This window comes from Erinaceus europaeus, chromosome 5 (assembly GCF_950295315.1).
Source record: "Erinaceus europaeus chromosome 5, mEriEur2.1, whole genome shotgun sequence".
Lineage (NCBI taxonomy): Eukaryota > Metazoa > Chordata > Mammalia > Eulipotyphla > Erinaceidae > Erinaceus > Erinaceus europaeus.
Window position 1 is genome coordinate 86,610,758 of NC_080166.1, and position 21,830 is coordinate 86,632,587.

The following is a 21,830-nucleotide window of genomic DNA, read 5'->3' on the forward strand; positions in this document are numbered from 1 at the left end:
TCCCTTCCTACAGAACCTGGTGCCCTCCATCCCCTCACTTTGCTCAGCTTCTCCTACATTCTCCCCAGGCTGTCGGCTTCCTCATTCTCTGTCATCCACTCAAGTGTGGTGAGCTTGTGAGTGTCACACATGGGTCTCTGTGTCTTCCCTCGCTTGCCTGGCTGGTGACAAGGCAGCCAGGAGTCCTCCCTGGCATCCTTAGACACAAGCCCAACCTCCTCTCCTCTCTGGGGAAGCAGGAAAGCGGGAGGCTGGGAGTTTGGGCGCCAGTCCCAGCTGTCACCTCTTGCTCTGTGACCTTGGTCTTCCTCCTTCCCTCTTAAGGGGTCCCTCTTCCCCTTCTGCAGAACCAGCTTCAGCTGTGTGTGTTCTGTATGTGAGCAATTAAAATTTTATTTGTTTATTTTAATAAGAGAGATACAGAAGGGGGGGACACCAGAGCCCAACTCAGTTCTTGCTGGTGGTGGTGCTGGGAATTGAACCTGGGCCTCCAGAGCCTTAGGCATGAAAGTCCTTTGCAGAACCGCTATGCTGTCTCCCAGCCCTCGTGGGTGATTTTTGTTAATATCAATTTTTTTAATGATCTTTATTTGATAGAGGCAGCCAGGATTCGAGAGCAAAGGGGAGATAGAGAGGGAGAGAAAGAGACACCCGCAGCCCTGCTTCACCACTTGGAAAGCTTTCCCCCTGCAGGTGGGGATCAGGGACTCAAACCCGGGTCCTGGTACACTGTGACATGTGCACTCAATGCCATCTTGAGTGATTTCTAGGGGCTATTCATGCTTGCATTCTGGCTATGGTGGTTCCACTAAAGGTGACAAGAAGTCCAGAGGTGGGCACTCTGGTCTGGGGTGTCTGTCCTCTTGTGCACCTGTCCCTCTGCAAGATGGTGCTGCCATGCTCCCCAGTGTCTTATGCAAGGCACAGGGACAGAGTGGGGAGGGTGGGGGGGGGGGTCAGAGCAGGGGAGCTGGCTTCCTGGAAAGAGCTTTCTAGGCAGTTCTACCAGGCTTCTCACTCTGTCTGGCCAACTCCCACTGTCCCCACTCTTCACAGCATTTGTCCCCTAAGCCGTCAGCTGAGCTGAATTCTACCAGCTCCATCTGCATCCCACTCAGCTTCTCCAAAGAGTTTTATTCTCCCTCTCTCTCTCTCTCTCTCTCCCCCTCTCTCTCTCGGGGCCTAGGAGAGGATACACTTGACTGTGCTCTTACCTCAACCTCAACTGCATTCAAAGTGTCCTTGAGGTGGTCCGGGAGGTGGCGCAGTGGAGAAAGCACTAGACTACAGGTATCTCTCTGTCTCTCCCCCCACTCTCTCTCCCCCTTCCCTCTTGATATCTGGCTGTCTCTATCCAATAAATAAAGTTAATAATAAAAAAAAAACCTCAAAAAGTCACAGCTGGTGAGTTTTTAAGTGGTTTATTTCAACAGTTCTTTGTTACTTAGACTCGGACCCGGAAGTAGTGTAGCTTAGTCACCGATCTCCCAATTTGGTGCCAGCCGTCCCTGGGCCCCGGTGTTTAGTCCTGGAATCTCTCCCTCTCCCCGTCTGTCCACAAGCGATATGTGTGCCTGTACTCTCCTGTGGCCTAGCTGGTTTTCTTTCTCTCTCTCTCTCTCTCTCTTTTTTAATATTTATTTTATTTATTCCCTTTTGTTGCCCTTGTTGTTTTATTGTTGTAGTTGTTGTTGTTGTTGGATAGGACAGAGAGAAATGGAGAGAGGAGGGGAAGACAGAGAGGAGGAGAGAAAGATAGACACCTGCAGACCTGCTTCACCGCCTGTGAAGCAACTCCCCCTGCAGGTGGGGATCCGGGGTTCGAACCAGGATCCTTATGCCGGTCCTTGTGCTTTGCGCCACCTGTGATTAACCTGCTGCGCTACAGCCCGACTCCCCCTTTTTTTTTTTTTTTTAACAATTTCTGGGACAGACCCGGAAGCGGTGAGCCTCAGCTGTCCCTCTCCCAGTTTGGTGCCAGCTGTCCCTGCCTACAGCCTTTTGTTCATGGGAATTTCTCTCGCTCCTTTCCTGTCCACGAGCCACACGTGTCTGTATGCACTTGTGGCTTGGTGAGTTTCCAAAGAAGTCCTGGTTGTATTTTGTTGAGTTTTCAGGTAATTTTTGTTACTTTTTTTAGTTGACTGGGGAGAGCAAAACACAGCTGCTGCTGCTGCTACTCCATAGCCCTGTCTCCACAAGTCTCTTCTTTTTTCAATATTTTTCTCTATTTATTATTGGGTAGAGACAGAGAGAAATTGAGGGGGGAGGAGGAGGCAGAGAAGGAGAGAGGCAGAGAGACATCTGCAGCCCTGCGTCACCACTTGTGAAGCTTCCCCCTGCAGGTGAGGACCGGGTCTCAAACCTGGGTCTTTGTGCACTGCAATATGAGCATTTAACCAGGTGCACCAATGCCTGGCCCCTTCTTTCTTTTCTTTTAATGGTGGCTTACCTAGTTGAGCACACATCATTATGAGCAAGGACCTGGGTTCAAGCCACTGGTCCCCACCTGCAGGACTTTATTGCCTCAGGCAGGAAAGTCTATTTGCATAACCACTAGGCTATCTCTCTAGCCCTCTCCCCCCCCTCAGTTTCTCTCAGTCTCTATAACAAAAAGAAAGGATAGATTTATTAATGAGAGGGAGAATCAGAACATCACTCTGGCACATGTGACGCTGGGAATCAAACTCGAGACTTCATGCTCGAGGACCCAGTGCCTTACCCACTGCATTATCTGCTGGCCTGCCATTTCCTGCTCTTTCACTGCGGAGACATCTCTTGCCCCCTCCTGTTGGTCCCTTCTTATATCCCCACTAAAGACCTAGGTGGGGCGGGGGAGACAGCATAATGGTTATGCAAAACAGACTCTCATGCCTGAGGCTCCTAAGTCCCAGGTTCAATCCCCTGCACCACCATAAGCCTGAGCTGAGCAGTGCTCTGGTGTATCTCTCTGTCTCCTCTCTTCATCTCTCTCAAAAATAAAATTAATTAAAAAAATTAAAAAAATAAATAAAAGACCTAGGTGATAGTGGCAAAGAATACACAGGGTTAGAAGAAGTATGTGATTTGAAGAACATCCTGAGTTGGGAAGTGGAAGGGTCTGGTGTTCAGTGTTATAATGAGTGTCATAAAAACTGCAGCAAAGGTGGGCGCGAGGAATAACATCATTGCAAGACTGGCCAGCTCCTCATGGGGCGCGAGCGCTTCCACACTACGATCATCATCTCTGGCATTATGCTATTCCACTGCAGAATACTGTGCCCCAGTATGGTTCCGTAGCCTCCATGTCCACTTGGTCGATTCCAAATTATATTCCTCCATGAGGATAATTTCTGGAACCATCCGTTCCACCCCGGTTCCATGGCTGCCAGTTCTTAGCAACATCGCCCTGCCAGATATTCGTCGGGATGCGGCATCATCTAAGTTCAGTTCCCACATCTACGCTCGACCGGACCTGCCAATATACGCGGATATCTTCGCCCACCCTGTCCAACGCTTGACGTCTCGTCACCCAATCTGGTCCCCTACACCTACACTGAACTTCTCTGTTCCAGACTCTTGGAAACAGAGCTGGCAGTCAGCTGAGGTAAAGAACAAACACCTCATCACAGACCCCTGCAAGCGTCAACCCAGCTTTGACCTAGCACGTTATGATTGGGCCCTCCTCAATCGCTATCGAACAGGCCATAGCCGGTGTGCCGCTATGTTCCATCGCTGGGGAGCCAGAGACGACCCGAACTGCCCCTGCGGCTACAGACAGACTATGACCCACATAGTCAACGACTGCCACCTCTCCAGATTCAAAGGAGGTCTCGAAACTTTACATCAGGCTCAACCTGACGCTGTTGACTGGCTACGGAAGAAGGGCAAACGCTAGAAGAAGAAGAAATGAGTGTTTGATGTCATGTAAGAGCCTACAGCTCTCTAGGGGCTTTCTGGGGGAGGGGCTTTATCTGTTCACTAAGGGGAAAGAGACGTTGAACATGTGTTATCAGTGACAGGGCACAGCGGTTCTGCTGAGGCTGGAGTTCTTTTTCCTTTATTGGGGGATTAATGTTTTACAGTCAACAGTGAATACATGTTTGTACATGCATAACCTTTCTGAGTTTCAATACAACCCCCACTAGGTCCTCTGTCATCCTTATCCAGGGCCTGTACTCTCCCCCACACACACACACACCCCAGAGTCTTTTACTTTGGTGCAATACGCCAACTCCAGTTCAGGTTCTGCTTGTGTTTTCTTTTCTGATCTTGTTTTCCCACTTCTGCCAGTGAGTGAGATCATCCCATATTCATCCTTCTGCTTCTGACTTAGTTCACTTAACCTGATTTCTTCAAGCTCCATCCAAGATGGGCTGAAAATGGTGAAATCACCATTAAAAAATATTTATTTATTCCCTTATTGTTGCCCTTATTGTTTTTTATTGTTGTAGTTATTATTGTTGTCGTTGTTGTTGGATAGGACAGACAGAAATGGAGAGAGGAGGGAAGACAGAGAGGGGGAGAGAAAGACACCTGCAGACCTGCTTCACTGCTTGTGAAGTGACTCCCCTGCATGCAGGTGGGGAGCCGGGGGCTCGAACCGGGATCTTTATGCTGGTCCTTGCGCCACCTGCGCTTAACCCGCTGCGCCAATGCCTGACTCCCTAAAAATCACCATTTTTAACAGCTGAGTAGTATTCCATTGTGTATCTAGACCACAACTTGCTCAGCCACTCATCTGTTGTTGGACAGCTGGATTGCTTCCAGGTTTTGGCTGTTGTTTTTCATCTTCTGCCAGTGAGTGAGATCATCCCATATTCATCCTTCTGCTTCTGACTTATTTCACTTAACATGATTTCTTCAAGCTCCATTCAAGATGGGCTGAAGACCTGCTTCAATGCTTGTGAAGCGACTCCCCTGCAGGTGGGGAGCCAGGGACTCGAACCGGGATCCTTATGCTGGTCCTTACAAATTGTGCTGCTATGAACACAGGTGTACACAAATCTTCTTGGATGGGTATGTTGGGTTCCTTAGGATATATCCTTCTAGCCTTCTGAGTGTTCTCCAGACTACTCTCCACAGAGGGCTAGGGTTCTTAGCAAGGTCGGAGTCTTTTTTTTTTTTTTTCCCAGAGCACTGCTCAGCTCTGGCTTATGGTGGTACAGGGGAATGTACTTGGGACTCTGGAACCTCAGTTGTAAGAGCCTCTTTGCATGACCGTTATGCTATCTCCTCTGCCCTGCAAGACTAGTTTTGACCCATCAAAGCCTAAAGATTAAGGGCTGTTGAAACAGCTCACTTGGATAGTGCAAGGATACCCAGTCCCGTCCCGGCCCCCACTGCATTGGAGGAGGCTCTGGTGCTGGCTTCCCCCCCTCCTCTCTCTCTCTGCTCTGTCTGAAAATAAAGCCTCAGAAATGTCCTGCATGACTGCCCCTGGGGCACACACTCACTCCTACCTGGGAAGCCTCTCTAACCCCCAGCTTTTCTCCAGGGAAAGCAGGGTGGCAAGTGGCAAAGCTGACAATCCCAGGCAATGAACAAGCATTGGCAGCTGTATCCACCCTGTGAGGCCTAGTTTTGAGGGAGGAGGGGCCAGACTCAGTGAGCAAAGGCAGGGTGTGGCCAGAGGGCATGTCAGGTCCCTGCCCTCTGCGTACACCTAAGACCCTCCCCACCTCCTGCCCATCCCCTGTCCTTCCTCCGTGATGGCTTCATGGTCTGGGATCCTGCTGCCATGGACAGTCTGATGAGCGTCTCTCCAGCCAGACAGGTTGAGCTGGCCAGATGGAATGACTGGTGAGTCCAAGAGTCCAAGTGTGTACAGAGAGGACTGGTGAGTACAGGTAAATCCAGGTGTGTACAGAGAGGACAGGTGAGTTCAGGTGTGTACAGATGAGTCCAGATGTGTACAGAGAGGACAGGTGTGTACAGAGAGGACAGGTTAGTCCAGGTGTGCACAGGTGAATACAGAAAGGACTGGTGAGTCCAGGTATGTACAGAAAGGACTGGTGAGTCCAGGTGTATACAGAGCCAAGGCAAGTATAGGAGTGATGTAGCCAGAGTCCTTAGCTCTAGACAGCAATGGGTCTAGATACACATCCAGGTCCTTAGCTCTAGACAGCAATGGGTCTAGATACACATCCAGGTCCTTAGCTCTAGACAGCAATGGGTCTAGATACACATCCAGGTCCTTAGCTCTAGACAGCAATAGGTCTAGATACACATCCCAGTCCTTAGCTCTAGACAGCAATGGGTCTAGATACACATCCAGGTCCTTAGCTCTAGACAGCAATGGGTCTAGATACACATCCAGGTCCTTAGCTCTAGACAGCAATGGTGGATGACAGTGCCTGCCCGTGTCTGTCTCTGGCTCTCTGTCTCTTGGACTGCCTGTGAGTCAGCCTCTGTGGCCCCTTCCTTTCTGTCCAGGCCTCCTGAAGACCTGGCCACTGGGTGCAGATAAGCTTCTAAGCTGGAGCAACCACCTCAGACCCTCCTAGGTCAATGCTGGCCACAGCATCCTCTCCAGCCGTGTCCCTTGGGGACACCCAGGGTCACAAGCAACAGCTCATTTATTGAGAATAGAAGCAAAGTGCATGTTCAGCAGGGAAGTTTGGACAGTAAGCAAGATGTAAGGACCTTAACAGCATCATCTGCCTAGGTCACAGTGACACCGTCGGGCTGACAGACAGCACCCCTGGGGTAGGATCTGAGTCCCAACAAGGGCCATCTCCTCCAGGGTCTCCCAAGGCCACCCCTAGGGTGTGAATCCAGACTCCAGCCTAGCTGGGGTTGCTGTAGCAACCGGATGCTGCCTGGAGGGTGGAATTTTAAAATATCTCAGCTATATTTGTGTGTGTGTGTGTGTGTGTGTGTGTGTTCAATCAGGCTGTCACTTCCCCACTGCTGGGCCATGTAGGGACACCTCCTTCTCTGCCCGGGGCTCTTGGCAGTTTAGGGGGTGAGGGTGGAGGTGGGAGGACTTGGGGGTGTGAACGGCTGGGAAGCTGACACAGCTTAGACTTGGTTTCCTGGCATCACCAGCTCTGGAAGGCAGCTTCCCTCCCTCCCTCCTTTGGCTCAGACTCTTTCCAGAACTGCCTTTGAATCCTGGGCCTTAGCCTCTCCCTGGGGAGGAAGGGCCATATCCCTTTATAGCAGCTTTCCTGTTGGTCTAACTGATTTATTAATAATTATTATTAGTAGTAGTAGTACCGCCAGAACTTAGCTCCGGCTTATGGTGGATCTGGGAACTGAACTTGGGACCTTTGGTGCCTCAGACATTAAAGACTTTGCATAACCATAGTATTATCTCCCCAGCCCTCTAACTTACTTTTTTTTTTAAAAAATATTTATTTCAACAAGGGCAACAAAAGGGGAAAAAATAGCCTCCAGGAGCAGGGGATTTGTGGTGCAGGCACAGACCCTGGAGGCAAAAAATATATATATTTATGGGGCCCAGGTTAAGCACACGTAGTGCGAAGTGCAAGGACTGGAGTAAGGATCCCGGTTCGAGCCACAGGCTCCCCACCTGCAGGGGAGTTGCTTCACAAATGGTGAAGCAGATCTGCAGGTGTCTATCTTTCTCTCCCCCCCTCCCTCTCTACCTCTTCCCCCACAATTTCGCTTTCTTCTGTCCAAAAAAAAAAAGAATGGCCCACAGGAACAGCAGAGGATTCATAGTGCAGGCATCAAGCCCAGCAATAACCCTGGAGGCAAAAAAAGAAAGAAAGAAAGAAAGAAAGAAAGAAAGAAAGAAAGAAAGAAAGAAAATAATATTTATATGAGGGAGAGGAGAGATGAAAGCAGAGTATCACTCTAGCACATGTGTTGCTGGTGATTGGACACAGGACTTCATGATTAAGAGTGCAGTGCTAGGACCAGGTGGTGGCGCACTTGGTTGAGCGCACACATCACAGTGCACAAGGACCCAGGTTCAAGCTCCCTGTCCCCCACCTGAAGGGGGAAGCTTCATGAGTGGTGAAGCAGGGCTGCAGGTGTCTCTGTCTCCCACTTCCCTCTCAAATTCTGGTTGTCTCTATCTAATAAATAAATAAATAAAAAAAAAAGGGTCTAGTACTTTATCCACAGCACCACTTGGGTCTCTAGCTTCCTCTTCTTCCTTTTTTTTTTTTTGCTTCCAGGGTTATCACTGGGGCTCCCTTATTATTGTTAGTGCTACTGGATAGGACAGAGAGAAATCAACAGAGATGGGGAAAACAGAGAGGGGGAGAGAAAGAGAGACACCTGCAGACCTGCTTCACTACTTGTGAAGCAACCCCCTGCAAGTGGGGATCTGGGGGACTTGGACCCAGATCCTTATGCCGGTCCTCAAGTTTCACGCCATGTATGCTTAACCTGCTGTGCCACTGCCCGCCCGCCCCCAACTTCCTCTTCTGACTTGACTTTTCAATCCAATAGATGTCTGTTGAGACCTACCAAACACTGTGATAAGAAATGAGAAAATGGAGGGGGGCAGGTGCACCTGGTTAAGTGCACACATCACAGTGAGCAAGGACCCAGATTCAAGCCCCTGATCCCCACAGGCAGGAGGAAAGCTTCACAAGTAGTGGAGTAGGGCTGCAGGTATTTCTCTTTCTTTCTCCCTATCTTCCTCCCCTCTCTATTTCTCTTTAAAAAATGTTTTTAAAAAAGAGAGAAAGGGAGTCGGGCAGTAGCGCAGCAGGTTAAGCGCACGTGGTGCAAAGTGCAAGGACGGGCTTAAGGATCCTGGTTCCAGCTCTCGGCTCCCAACCTGCAGGGGAGTCGCTTCACAAGTGGTGAAGTGGGGCCGGGTGCTGGCGCACCTGGTTGAGTGCACATGTTACAGTGCTCAAGGACCCAGGTTGCTGCTCCTGGTCCCCACCTGCAAGGGGAAAGCTTCACAAGTGGTGAAGTAGGGCTGCAGGTGTCTCTTTGTCTCCCTATCTCCCCCTTCCTTTCAATTTCTGGCTGTCTCTATCCAAAAAATAAATAAATATTTTAAAAAATTTAAAAGTTTTAATTAAAAAAAACAAGTGGTGAAGCAAGTCTGCAGGTGTCTATCTTTCTCTCCCTCTCTCTGTCTTCCCCTCCTCTCTCCATTTCTCTCTGTTCTGACAATGAGGACATCAATAACAACAATAAAACAACAAGGGCAACAAAAGGGAATAAATAAATATTAAAAAAAACAGAGAGAAAATGGGGCTTTGGTGGTAGTGTACCCAGTAGAGCACATATATTCTCATGAGTGAGGACCTGGGTTCAAGACCCCAGTCCCTACCTGCAGAGGTGAAGCTTCACAAACAGTGAAGCAGTGGTGCAGATGTCTCTCCTTTATATCTTTCTCTCCCTTTCTATCTGTTGTTAAAATTCGGAGGCTCCAGCTGGCCGGGCTAGCTTCACAGGCGGGTAACAGAGACGACCAGAGACATACGGCTGGGCAGGGAAGCTGTATTTCTTTATTCAGGAACAACGATTCATAAACTAAACCAAACTAATCACCAAACAGAACTCTGCTGCCTCTTTCCCCCGCGGCGGCACCAAGCACTCTCTAACTCTGGAACTCTCGAACCCTCTCGGGGTTCCTTGGAGCAGGGCCAAGCGTGCCCGCGAAACTAGCAGGACTGATCCAATTTTCTTGGCAGGGGGAGAGCTAGAACAACCTAATGTAAAGCATACAACATCTATCTGTTTCTCATCCTCTATCAAAAAAAAAAAGTCTGATAAAAAAAAAAAGAAATGCTATTACCTTAGCGAGATCTCCCACACTGTTTTGGTTCTTGACTCAGTCCCATAAGGTTGCAAACTTTGGGAGCCAGGCGGTAGCGCAGTGAGTTAAGCACAGGTGGTACAAAATGCAAGGATCAGTATAAGGATCTCAGTTCGAACACCCAGCTCCCCACCTATAGGGGAGTCGCTTTACAAGTGGTGAAGCAGGTCTGCAGGTGTCTGTCTTTCTCTCCCCCTCTCTGTCTTCCCCTTCCCTCTCCATTTCTCTCTGTTCTATCCAACAACAATGACATCAATAACAACAACAATAATAACTACAATAATAAAATGACACGGGCAACAAAAAGGGAATAAATAAATAAATAAATATTTTTTTTAAAAGATTGCAAACTTTATTTTTTTGTTTGTTTCCAGGGTTATCACTGGGGCTTGGTGCCAGCACTATGAATTCACTACTCCTGGTGGCCATTTTTCCCCATTTTATTGGACAGAACAGAGAGAAATGAAGAGGGGAGGAGGATGTAGAGAGGGGGAGAGACAGACAGCTGCAGCCCTGCTTCACCACTTGTGAAGCTTCCCCCCTGCAGGTGGGGACCAGGGGCTTGAACCTGGGCCCTTGCACATTGTGACAGGTGCACTCAACCAGGTACACCACCACCCAGCCCCCTATGTTGGGGCCAGGACATGTGTTGGGGTGGATGGAACCTGGGGACTGATGTCTGCAGAATATACTCTGTCCACTGGGTCACTTGAGCTTCTTCTCTGAATCCTTCCTTGACTTTGTATCTCAGAGACAGTTCCTGCACATTAAGAGACAACTGCACATTAAAAGAATACTCATTCTGCTAGCCTCTATCACCTTTTTTCCCTATGGATTTGCATAAAGTGAGACTATGTATTCACCATACAAATGAAAATCTCAACTGGGCAAGTAGCATAGTGGTGATGCAAGAAGATTTTCATGCCTGAGGCATCAAAGGTCCCAGGTTCAAGTCCCTACCATCAAGCACTACCATCAGCCAGAGCTGAGCAGGGCTCTAGTATTTTATTTTATTTTTATTTTATTAGAGACAGAAACTGAGGGGGGAGATAGAAAAGAAGAGAGACAGAGAGACACCTGCAGCCCTGCTTCACTGCTCATGATGCTTTCCCCCTTCAGGTGGGGACCAAGGGCTTGACCCCGAGTCCTTATACACTGTAATGTGTGCACTCAACCTGCTGCACCACCACCTGGCCTAGGGCTCTGGTCAAAAAAACAAATAAACAAAACTCACTTATAGTTCATCTACTAATCCCTGCCTCCCTTCCACCTCTGAGGTTTGAGGTTCTGTTTATTCCCCTCTGTATTTCAGATCATCAGATTGTTCCTTTTCTTTACACACACACACACACACACACACACACACACACACACACACACACACACACTTTTTTTAAACCAGAACCCTGCTCAGCCCTAGCTTATGGTGGTGCGGGGGACTGAAACCTGGGACTCTGAAGCCTCAAGCATGAGAGTCCGTTTGCATAAACACTATGCTGTCTACCCCCACCCTCTAATGAATCTTTCATTCTCACCTCCAAGATTTCCATCTTTTTTTTTTCAATTAAGATATAACTGACATAATCTTTCACAGCTACTATAGTCGTTGGTATTTTTAAAATGTATCTTGGGAGTCTGGCGGTAGCGCACTGGGTTAAGCGCACGAGGTGCAAAGCGCAAGGACTGGTGTAAGGCTCAGTTCGAGCCCTCGATCCTCACCTGCAGGGGTGTCGCTTCACAGGTGGTGAAGCAGGTCTTCAGGTGTCTATCTTTCTCTCCCCCTCTCTGTCTTCCCCTCCTCTCTCCATTTCTCTCTGTCCTATCTAACAATGACGACATCAATAACAACAACAATAATAACTACAATAAAAAACAAGGGCAACAAAAGGGTTTTCCATAAATAAATAAATAAACAAACTTAAAATATATCTTATTTGTTTTAGTTTAGAGAGAGAGAGAGAGATACAGAGGAAAAGAGGCAGAGACACCAGCACCCTGCTCATTTCTGGCCGATGATGGTGCTAGGACTTGAACCTAGGACCCTGGAGCCTCAGGCAGGAGACTCTGTTTGCAGAACCATTATGCTGTCCCCATCCCCCCAGTCCAGTTCTGTATTCTGTTAGGCTGTTAACCCCTTACCAGCTCTTCTCCTATTTTCAGCCCTTTTATTTTGGTAGCTTTTGATATAGTTCTGTTTGCTTCAATTTGCTTTGGTTGCCTTTGATACTTGTGTCAAATCCAAGGAAAAAAAGATCAATAATGACAGCTTCCTATGTTTTCCCCCAGGAGTATATGACTTTCAGATCTTACTGACTGTGAAAAGAGAGAGAGAGAGAGAGAGAGAGAGAGAGAAGAGAGAAAGAGAGAGAGAATGCCAAGCAGTGGCACACTTGGTTGGGTGCTCATATTACAGTGCACAAGGACCCAGATTCAAGCCCCTGGCCCCCGTCTGCAGGGGGAAAGCTTTACAAGTGGTGAAGCAGGGCTGCAGGTGTCTCTATGTCTCTCGTCCTCTCTATCTCCCCCTTCCTCTCAATTTCTCTATCCCTATCCAATAATAAAAATAAATAAATATATTTTTAAGAAATAAAAAAATAAAAGGAATCTCTGACACTTTGAAGATCTTTAGAGGTCTCTATTTGAGACATCACTGTCATTTTTGTTGTTTTTTTAATTTTTGAGTTGAGATCTAAAAAGAGAGAGAGGCTTTGTTTACTTACGTACTATAATGAGAGAACTCATCATTCTTTTCTGTAGACTTTTGATCCAGGGACTCAGACTTAAGAGAAATTAAGCTAAAGGGGGCTGGGCAGCGGTGCACCTGGTTGAGGACACACATTCACAAGTAATACGCTGCTCCCCACCCACAGGGGAGAAGCTTCATGAGCGGTGAAGCAGGGTTGCATGTGTCTTTCTTTCTCTTGCCCTTTCTATCTCCCCATCTCCTCTTAATTTCTCTTGTCTTGTCAGATACAATAGAAAGGAGGTGGGCTGGGTAAGGAGAGAGTGGAGTTCCTTGTGCAGGCATGGGCCTTCTTTCCACCACAGTGTGAGCTGTAACAATTATCATTATCTCCTGTGAGCCTTCATTTTAATTTCTAAAAAATACATTTATTTATTTATTATTGCATATATAGAGAGAACTTGAGAGAGGAGGGATAGAGGAAGAGAGACACCTCTATTCTAGAGGAAGAGAGACAGAGAGACATCTGAAGCCTTATGATCAGGGGCTTGAACCCAGGTCCTTGAGCACTGTAAAGTGTGCGTTTAACCAGGTGCACCACTGCCTGACCCCTATGTTTTTTTTTAGATAAAGGCAAAGAGTGAAAGAGACCATAGCACTCAAGCTTCCTCAGTGCAGTGGAGGCTGGGCTCAAACCTGGTTTGTGCATGTGGCAAAGCAGTGCACAATCCTCGCTAAGTATTCTGACAAGCCAGCCCTGTGATCACTGCTGCCCATGGTGCCCAGGTCTTTGCTAGAGACATTGTGAATTGTCCTCAGAATCAGCTGGAAATCACTGTTTTTCTGTGGATGTGTGGATGTACTAACCTGGCTTGAGGTAAAAACAAAACAAACAAACAAAAAAAACTGCACTGGGACTTCCAGGAGGGGTGGCCATGGAGTAACAGGGAACAGAACCCATCTCCCCAAGACAATAAATACCTACTACTATTGAGCTTAACAAAACTAACTACAACTGAGACACCACAGAAGCACCACAGCCTCAGCCATCAAGTTGCAGATGCTACCATCCTGACTTCCCTAGGCAGACGACCTCCCAATATGTCCTGGAACCTTGCCTCCCCAGAGCCCTGGCCCACTAGGGAAAGACAGAAACAGGCTGGGGGTGTGGATCCACCTGCCAACACCCATGTCCAGTGGAGAAGCAATTACAGAAGCCAGAACTCCCACGTTCTGCTCCCCATAAAGATCTTTGGTCTCTACTCCCAGAGGGATAAAGAATAGGGAAGCTGTAGTCCGGGAGGTGGCGCAGTGGATAAAGCAATGGACTTTCAACCATGAGGTGCTGAGTTCGATCCCCAGCAGCACATGTACCAGAGTGATGTCTAGTTCTTTCCTCATATCTTTCTCATGGATAAATAAATAAATAATATATAAAAGGATAGGGAAGCTTCCAATGGAGGAAATGGGAACTCTGGTGGTGGGAACTGTGTGGAATTGTGCCCCCATTACCCTACAATCTTGTCAGTCATTATTAAATAACTAATAAAAAATGGGGGGATCTACACTGCAAACCTCCCAACTGTTAAGGACAGGGACCTGAGTCAGGAGCTGCATCAGCCACCAAGGACGCACAGAGCATAGCTGAGCCAGGAGCCCTGGCTCTGGGTCCCAGGAGACGAGGGACAGATCCCACTGGGTATCAGTGGTGACTTCCTTTGCACACACATAGCATATCATAGCTCTGTTCCAACCCAATCCTCTGGCCCGGGCTCTAGAGCAACATGAGAACTATTCTGGGTCCAAGTCCCTCCCTTGGTGTAGTTCTTTCATCAATGCCACTAAAAGTCCAAAATTGTCTACTTTTTAATTTTAATTTTTTTCTTCCCAGGGTTATCGTTGGGGTTCGGTGCCTGCACTACGAATCCACTGCTCCTGAAGGCCATTTCTTCCATTTTGTTGCCGTTGTTGTTATTGTTGTTGTTGGATAGGACAGAGAGAAATCAAGAGAGGAGAGGAAGACAGAGAGGGGAGAGAAAGATAGACACCTGCAGACCTGCTTCACCACTTGTGAAGTGACCTCCCTGTAGGTGGGGAGCCGGGGGCTTGAACCGGGATCCTTGCTTTGGTCTTTGCACTTAGCACCATGTGCGTTTAACCCGCTGCACTGCCTCCCAGCCTCCCCTTCTACTAATTTTTAAAAAATATTTTGATTATCAAAACTAAGAAGTTAACACTTCAAATATTAACGATCATGAACTTTATTTTGATATCACCAGTTTTTTTCTTCCATTTTTATTTATTTCCTCTTTGTTGTTCTTGTTGTTTTTATAGTTGTTGTAGTTATTATTGATGTTGTCTTTGTTGGATAGGACAGAGAGAAAGGGGAAGATAGAGAAAGGAGAGAGGAGGGGAAGATAGAGGGGGGAAAGAAAGATAGACACCTGCAGACCTGCTTCACTGCCTGTGAAGTGACACCCTGCAGGTGGGGAGCCGGGGACTCGAACCGGATCCTTATGCTGATCCTTGCACTTTGTACCACCTGTGCTTAACCCACTGCATTACTGCCCGACTCTCTTTTTCTTCCATTTTTATTGGATGTGTTCAATGGAAAGCAACTGACACATGAGTAGAGTCATTTCCTTGTGATAGGTGTCTACAGAACACTGTCATTTCTGGGGGTCAGGCAGTAGCACAGCGGGTTAAGCGCACATGGCGCAAAGTGCAAGGACCTGAGTAGGGATCTTGGTTGGAGCCCCCGGCTCCCCACCTGCGGGGGTGGGGGGTTACTTCTCAAGCATTGAAGCAGGTCTGCAGGTGTCTATCTTCCCCGCCCCCATCTTCCCCTCCTCTCTCCATTTCTCTCTGTCCTATCCACAACAATGGTATCAATAACAACAATAATAACCACAACAATAAAACAACCAGGGCAACAAAAGGGGGAGAGAAAAAGCCTCCAGGAGCAGTGGAATAGTAGTGCAGGCACTGAGCCCTAGCAATATCCTTGGAGGCAAAACAAAATTGGGTCCATTTAAAACCATTATGCACCAAGACCCCAGCCCCTAACCACCTCCACCACCAGCTCCCTCTGTCCTCTCCTTCCTTTGCTTTACTGCAATCATTCTTTGATGACCAGGGCACTGCAGAGCTCTGGCTTATGGTGATGTTGGGGGTTGAGCCTGGGGCCTCAGAGCCTCAGGCATGAGAGTCTACAGTGCACACCTCTGTGCTATCTCCACCGCCCTCTTTCTGCTATATCCAGTTCACAGTGACCCAAACAAGTTCTCCTCTAATATTATCCTTTCTTCCCAAGCAGTGACATTCTGACAATGGCTCAATCATTGGAGGCAGATTCCTGGCGCCGGCTTGTGGGTCCCGTTGGTGGGAAGTGGGTGGTGGAATGGGCGCCTGGTGGCGGCACACTGGAGAGATTGCTCACATTACAGTGCTCAGGGACCCCGGCTCAAGCCCCTGCTCCCCACCTGCAAGGGGATTCTTCACAAACAGTAAAGGAGGGCTGCAGCTGTCTCTCTCCCTCTTAAAAAAATTTTTTTTAAACTTTTGAATTCTTAAAAAAATTTTTTTGGTATTATCTTTATTTATTTGATAGAGATAGCCAGAAATGGGGAGGAAAGGGGGGGATAGAGACGCCTGCAGCCCTGCTTCACCACTTGCAAAGCTTTCCCCCTGCAGGTGGGGACTGGGGGCCCGAACTCAGGTCCTTGAGCATTGTAACATGTGCACTCAACCAGGTATGCCACCACCCAGCCCCCAAAATTTGTTTTAAATTATATTTATTTACTGGATAGAGTCAGCCAGAAATCGAGAGGGGTGGGGAAGACAGGGAGAGAGACAGAGAGACACCTGAAGTCCTCCTTCACTCTTAAAAAGGCTTTCCCCCTGCGGGTGGGGACCGAGGGCTTGAACCCGGGTCCTTGCACATTGTAACATGCACTCAGTCAAGTGCATCATCACCCAGCTCCCTTTCTATCTCCCCGTCCCCTCTTAATTTCTCTCTGTCCTATCAAAATAAGTAAATAATTTAAATAAGAAAGAGAGAGAGAAAGGCAAATAAATGGGGAAAGAAAGGAAAAGAGAGGAGGCCTTTTGTTTCAGCTTGGCCTGACTCCTCCACTGTTATCTTAGGGAGAGGCAGGATGGCCCAGTGGTGAGAGCAGAGGACCCTGGAAAGCAGGCGCAGCCAGGCTAGCAGATGCGGCTCCGGGCCTCCGAGCCCCACCGCGGCGGCGCCCCGGGGAGCCCCTGAAGTCCGGCTGCCTTCCGCGGATCCGGCGCCGGGCTTTCCCGGCGCTGAGCCCTCCTCTCCGGGCCGGCCCGGCCTACAATCCAGTCCTGGTTTCCCCGCCGCCGCCACCGCCCCCGCCGCGCCCCCACCCCCCGCCCATCGCCGCGCTCGCCCGGCCGCCCGCCGCGCCCGGGCTCGGCCGGCTTCCCAGTGGGCACCCGGCGGCGGCCCCCGACCATGCGCCCCGCGCCCGGGCCCCCGCGCCCGCGCTCGTCGCCCGCCGCCTTCCCGCCGCCCGGCCGGCTGCAGCCCCGCTTCTTGCGGGGGGCGCTCTCCCGCGGCCGGCGCGGCTCCGGCGACAGCGACAGCGGCGGCAGCTCCAGCCGGGGGGCCAGCACGGGCGCCGAGCGCGAGGACGACGACGAGAGCCCGAGCCTCCGCAAGCCGCTGGTGCCCCCCGCCGCCGCCGCGCCCCCCGCGCCCCTCGCGCCCCCGCGCGCCCCCGCCGCCTCGCCCCCCGTGGGGGCCCCCGCCGCGCCCGCCTCCCCCCGCGGCATGACGGCCACCGAGCTGGGCACTGGGGGCGCCGTCGGGGGGCGCCCGGCCGGGAGCCGCGGCTGCGGCTGCTGCGGGGGGCGCGGGCGGGGGGCGCGCGGGGGCGGCGGCGGCCGGGGCTTCCAGGCGCTGTCGGTGGCGCTGCTGCTGGCGCAGGGCGGCCTACTGGACCTCTACCTCATCGCCGTCACCGACCTGTACTGGTGCTCCTGGGTGGCCACCGACCTGGTGGTAGTGGCAGGCTGGGCCATCTTCTTCGCCAAGAACAGCCGCGGCCGTCGGGGCGCCCCGCACCCGCACGCGCACCCGCACCCGGTGGCCAAGGCGCGCGGGGGGCGTGCGGGGGGCGCGGGGACCGCGGGGGCGCCGGGCGGCGACTTCGCCTTCGCCTACCTGGCCTGGCTCATCTACTCCATCGCCTTCACGCCCAAGGTGGTGCTGATCCTGGGCACGTCCATCCTGGACCTCATCGAGCTGCGCGCCCCGCTGGGCACCACCGGCTTCCGCCTGACGCTGGCGCTGTCCGTGCCGCTGCTCTACAGCCTGGTGCGCGCCATCGGCGAGCCCCCCGCGCCGCTCGCCACCCCCGCCGGGCCCCTGCTGTTGCAGCCCCAGCAGCACCGCGCCGCCGGCTGCTTCCTGGGCACCTGCCTGGACCTGCTCGACAGCTTCACGCTGGTGGAGCTGACCCTGGACGGCCGCGCGCCGCTGCCCGCGCACCTGCGCTACCTGCTGCTGGCCGTGTACTTCCTGGCGCTCGCCTCGCCCGTGCTCTGGCTCTACGAGCTCAACGCCACCGCCGACCCGGCCTCCGGGGGGCCCCCTGCGCCTGCGCCCCGCGGCTGCAGCCGCCTCCTGCGCCTGCTGGCCGGCTGCCTGGTGGACGTGCCGCTGCTGGCGCTGCGCGGCCTGCTGGTGGTCAGCCACCGCCAGCCGCCGTCCATCTTCATGCTCAAGAACCTCTTCTTCCTCGCCGGCCGCGGCCTGGAGGCCCTGGAGGGCTGCTGGGATTCGGGGGGCCGGGGCTCCCCCAGCCGGGTCCCTCGAGGAGGCTACGGCACCGCGCCCTCCGCCCCGACGCCGGGGGGCGTGCAGTTGGGCCCAGGCCCCGAGGGCGAGGGGGGCGCGCATGGCTACGTGAACACGCTGGCGGTGGCCCCACACAGCTGAAGGCCTCTGAGTCTGTCGCCCTGCGTGGGGCTGGGGGCCGGTGGCTGGGGGCGGGGGTCAGCCTGGAGCTCTGCGTGGAGACTGGAGGGAGCCTGGCAGCTCCTGGGGAGGGAGGGAGCCCCCTCCCCTCCCCTCTCCTCTCCCTTGTCCCTGCCCTGCCCTGCCCAGGCCTCAGCCTCTGCCCCCTGTCTCACACCCTCCCTATGCACTGGCACGGAGGCGCCCCGGCCCTGGGCACCTGCTTTCTGTAGAGGGCTAGCTAGCTTCTCTGAGTGCCAGCTGTGGCCCGAGGCCATGGCCAGAAGCCACTGCCCCCCCTCAGTCATGTCTGTGGGAGTTACTCCACATGGTGGGTGGAGAGCCTGTGTGTGTCTGCTTTCTCTTACTGCCCCTGGCGCCCTGGCAATCGGGAGCCCTTGAGAGACACTCTTCTATCCCCCATCTCACACCACCGCACGAGGCACCCCTGTTCCTGCCTGATGTGTGGCACAAACACCCACGCAGCCAGACTCAGGATGAAGCAGGCCCAGGTGGTCTCCCTCTTCCCTGCTCCTCTCTGGGAAGGAGTTGGGGGCCACCTTCCAAGGACCAGGCTGCACCCCCCCTCCCCATGAGTGGACTTTGCTACCTCCGTGCTTTCACCCTGTCAACCTGTACTGATGCTGCTGACAAAACAGAACAAACAAAACAAAGGAATCAAGAATCAGGACAAAGACTCAGGCGTCTATTCAAGCAGCTGCTGCACAGAGCTGGGGTTGGAGCCTGAGGCCTCACAGGGCATGTCAGGTCCTAGCCATTGGCAGCCCTGCCCACACCCCACCCCCAGTCCCTGGACTCAGGGCAACTGCTGTGCTAGAACTCCTGGACAGATGTGATACCTTGAGCCTGAGGGAGCCCAGTGTTTGTCTATCTGTCCTCAGTGCAGAGAAGGTTGTGAGGGGCCTGCTTTCTGCTCTGGTTAAGAAGATGCAGCTGCCTGGAGCTGGGTGGGTCCAACCCCACCCCACCCACTCTCTCTGCTATTTCCCTTTGTTGCATTGGTTTGTTTATTTATTTATTGTGCATGCCTGATTCCATGGCTCCTGGGCCAATTTTTCATTCATTCATTCATTCATTCAATTTTATTTTCCTCAGATAGAGGCAGAGAGGAAGGTGCAGTGCCACAGCACTCTCCTGGGGGTGTCAGGGCTTGAACCTGGAACTTGATGTCCGGTGAGGCACGAGACTTCTCTCTTGAGGCTGGTGACAAGGGCCATCAGGGCTTGCCTATTTCTAGTCTGGATGTGGGCCACCACCCTTGGGGTCTTGGAGGCAGGGTTGATTTGCAGGGGGCCACCGAGGGTGCGAGGTATTTGAGAACTAGGCTGGGTTAAACAACCCCTAATCTCTGGTCCTTACTCTACTGGGTTAATTGCTCAGACTGTACAGCTTAGCTGATCTCTCTCTCTGCCCCTCTCCTCCACCCCACTGACTCTCTGAGTCCCATTCACTCACAGTTCAGAGGAGGTGTGTGTGTGCGCGCGCACACGAAGTTCCTTTGTTCCCATGTTCTCTGCTACCTAATCTCAGCCGCTCTGCTTTAAAAGGGTCTTTGCCTCTGAGCCACAGTCGGCCTGGCTGGCCTTCTCCCTGTTGAGCAGCTAAGATCCCAGTACTTCTGTATTTTCTGGGCTGAGAGGGTGTTGTGATGGGTTATACTGAGCTGCCACTCTCCCAGGGACAGGGACTGGTGACAACCAGATCAGTCCAGGCAGAGCTAGACCTGGGCAGACCCTGCACTCCCTTTTTCCTCCTCCTCCTTCTTTTTCATTATCTTTATTTATTTATTGGATACAGACAACTATAAATTGAGAGGGAAGGGGGAGGTAGAGAAAGACAGAGACACCTGCAGCCCTCCTTCACCATTTGTGAAGCTTTCCTACTGCAGGTGGGGACCAGGGGCTCAAACCTGGATCCTTGTGCTCTGTAAAGTGCGCTCAACCAGGTGTGCCACCACCTGGCTCCTCCCCCACTCCTTCTAACACTTGTTTAGAGGACTCTGCACAGGACCCACAGAGATGCATTCCTCTTGGATTTGGGGAGCATCCACACAGAAGTTCCTGGGGTCTGGTAACTGGGAATCACTATCTCCATGAACCTCTGTTCAAATTCTGTCTGTCTGAACAGCTGAGCAAGGAAGACCTAGAATGGGAGCTTCTTGTCTGAATCAATGAAGCTGTCAGAGCTGTGCTGTCCTGAGGACCCTTGGGGTGCCCTTGTGCCCAGCCCAGGGGTTTTAGGGAACAGAGCTGGGTTGGGGGGGACTGGAGTTCGCTGGCAGCAAGAGCTTGTGAGGAAGCAAGAAACGCCTTGCTAGGATTTATCACATTTTCTTCCCTCTTCTCTTTTTTAAAAATAAAACTAGACTCTGTTCTGGAAAAAAAAAAAAAAAAACTTGAGACTTGTGACAAGCTTCCTGTGTGGTGTGTCTTCAGATCTTTCCTGTCCTGATTTCTTTGCAAATTCCTAAATGTCATGGTGTCACTTGCTGTCACCTTGCAGAACTGTGTGAACCTGGCCAGGGCCACCGTTGGCTGGTCCCCTCCAGGCTCCTTGCCTTTGACCTTGACCTGATGGTGGCTGGCTGGGCAGAGCTCATTCACATTGGTTCTCAGAGAAATCCCCTAGCCATCAGGGGGCTCCTGCTCCATGTTTCTCTGGAAATAACTGACTAGAAAAGGGGAAAGACAAATTCATTTTTTCTTTTCTTTTCTTTTTATTTTTTTCCCCCTTTTTGCTTTCAGGGTTATCGCTGGGACTCATTGCCTGCACTACCAATCCACTGCTCCTGGAAGCCATTTTTTCCCATTTTGTTATTCTTGTTGTTGTTATTGTTGCATTGATGTTGTTGTTTGATAGGACAGAGAGAAATGGAGAGAGGAGGGGAAGACAGAAAGGGGGAGGGAAAGACACCTGCAGACCTGCTTCACTGCCAGTGAAGTGACCCCCCTGCAAGTGGGGAGCCGGGGCTCGAACAAGGATCCTTACGCAGCTCCTTGTGCTTTATGCCATGTGCACTTAACTCGCTGTGCTACCACCTGACCCTCCATTTTTTTTCATTTAATTTTTTAATTATTTTTATTTATTGGATAGAGACAGCCAGAAATTGAGAGGGTAGGAGAGATAGAGAGGGAGAAAGAGAGACCTGCAGCCCTGCTTCACCACTTGGCAAAGCTTTCCCCCTGCAGGTGGGGACTGGGGGCTCGAACCCGGGTCCATGAGCACTGTAACATGTGCTCAACCAGGTGTGCCACCACCCAGCCCCTTTTTTTCTTTTCTTTTTTGCCTTCTTTTTTGTCACTGTGCTTGGTACCTACACTACAAATCCACTGGTCCTGCAGCCATTTTTTTTTTATAGGACACAGAGAAATTGAGAGAGAAGGGGAAGAGAGAAAGAGACA

The 21,830-nt window shown here is 51.3% G+C and overlaps 1 protein-coding gene across 1 annotated transcript; it reads left to right on the forward strand.

Moving 5' to 3' along the window:
- Positions 1-16,824: 16,824 nt before the first annotated feature.
- Positions 16,825-18,540, forward strand: TMEM121B (transmembrane protein 121B). The gene has a single exon (XM_007517214.3). It carries the CDS (start codon positions 16,903-16,905, stop codon positions 18,388-18,390), a length of 1,488 nt encoding a protein of 495 aa, XP_007517276.2. The 5' UTR covers positions 16,825-16,902; the 3' UTR covers positions 18,391-18,540.
- The last annotated feature ends 3,290 nt before the right edge of the window (positions 18,541-21,830 follow it).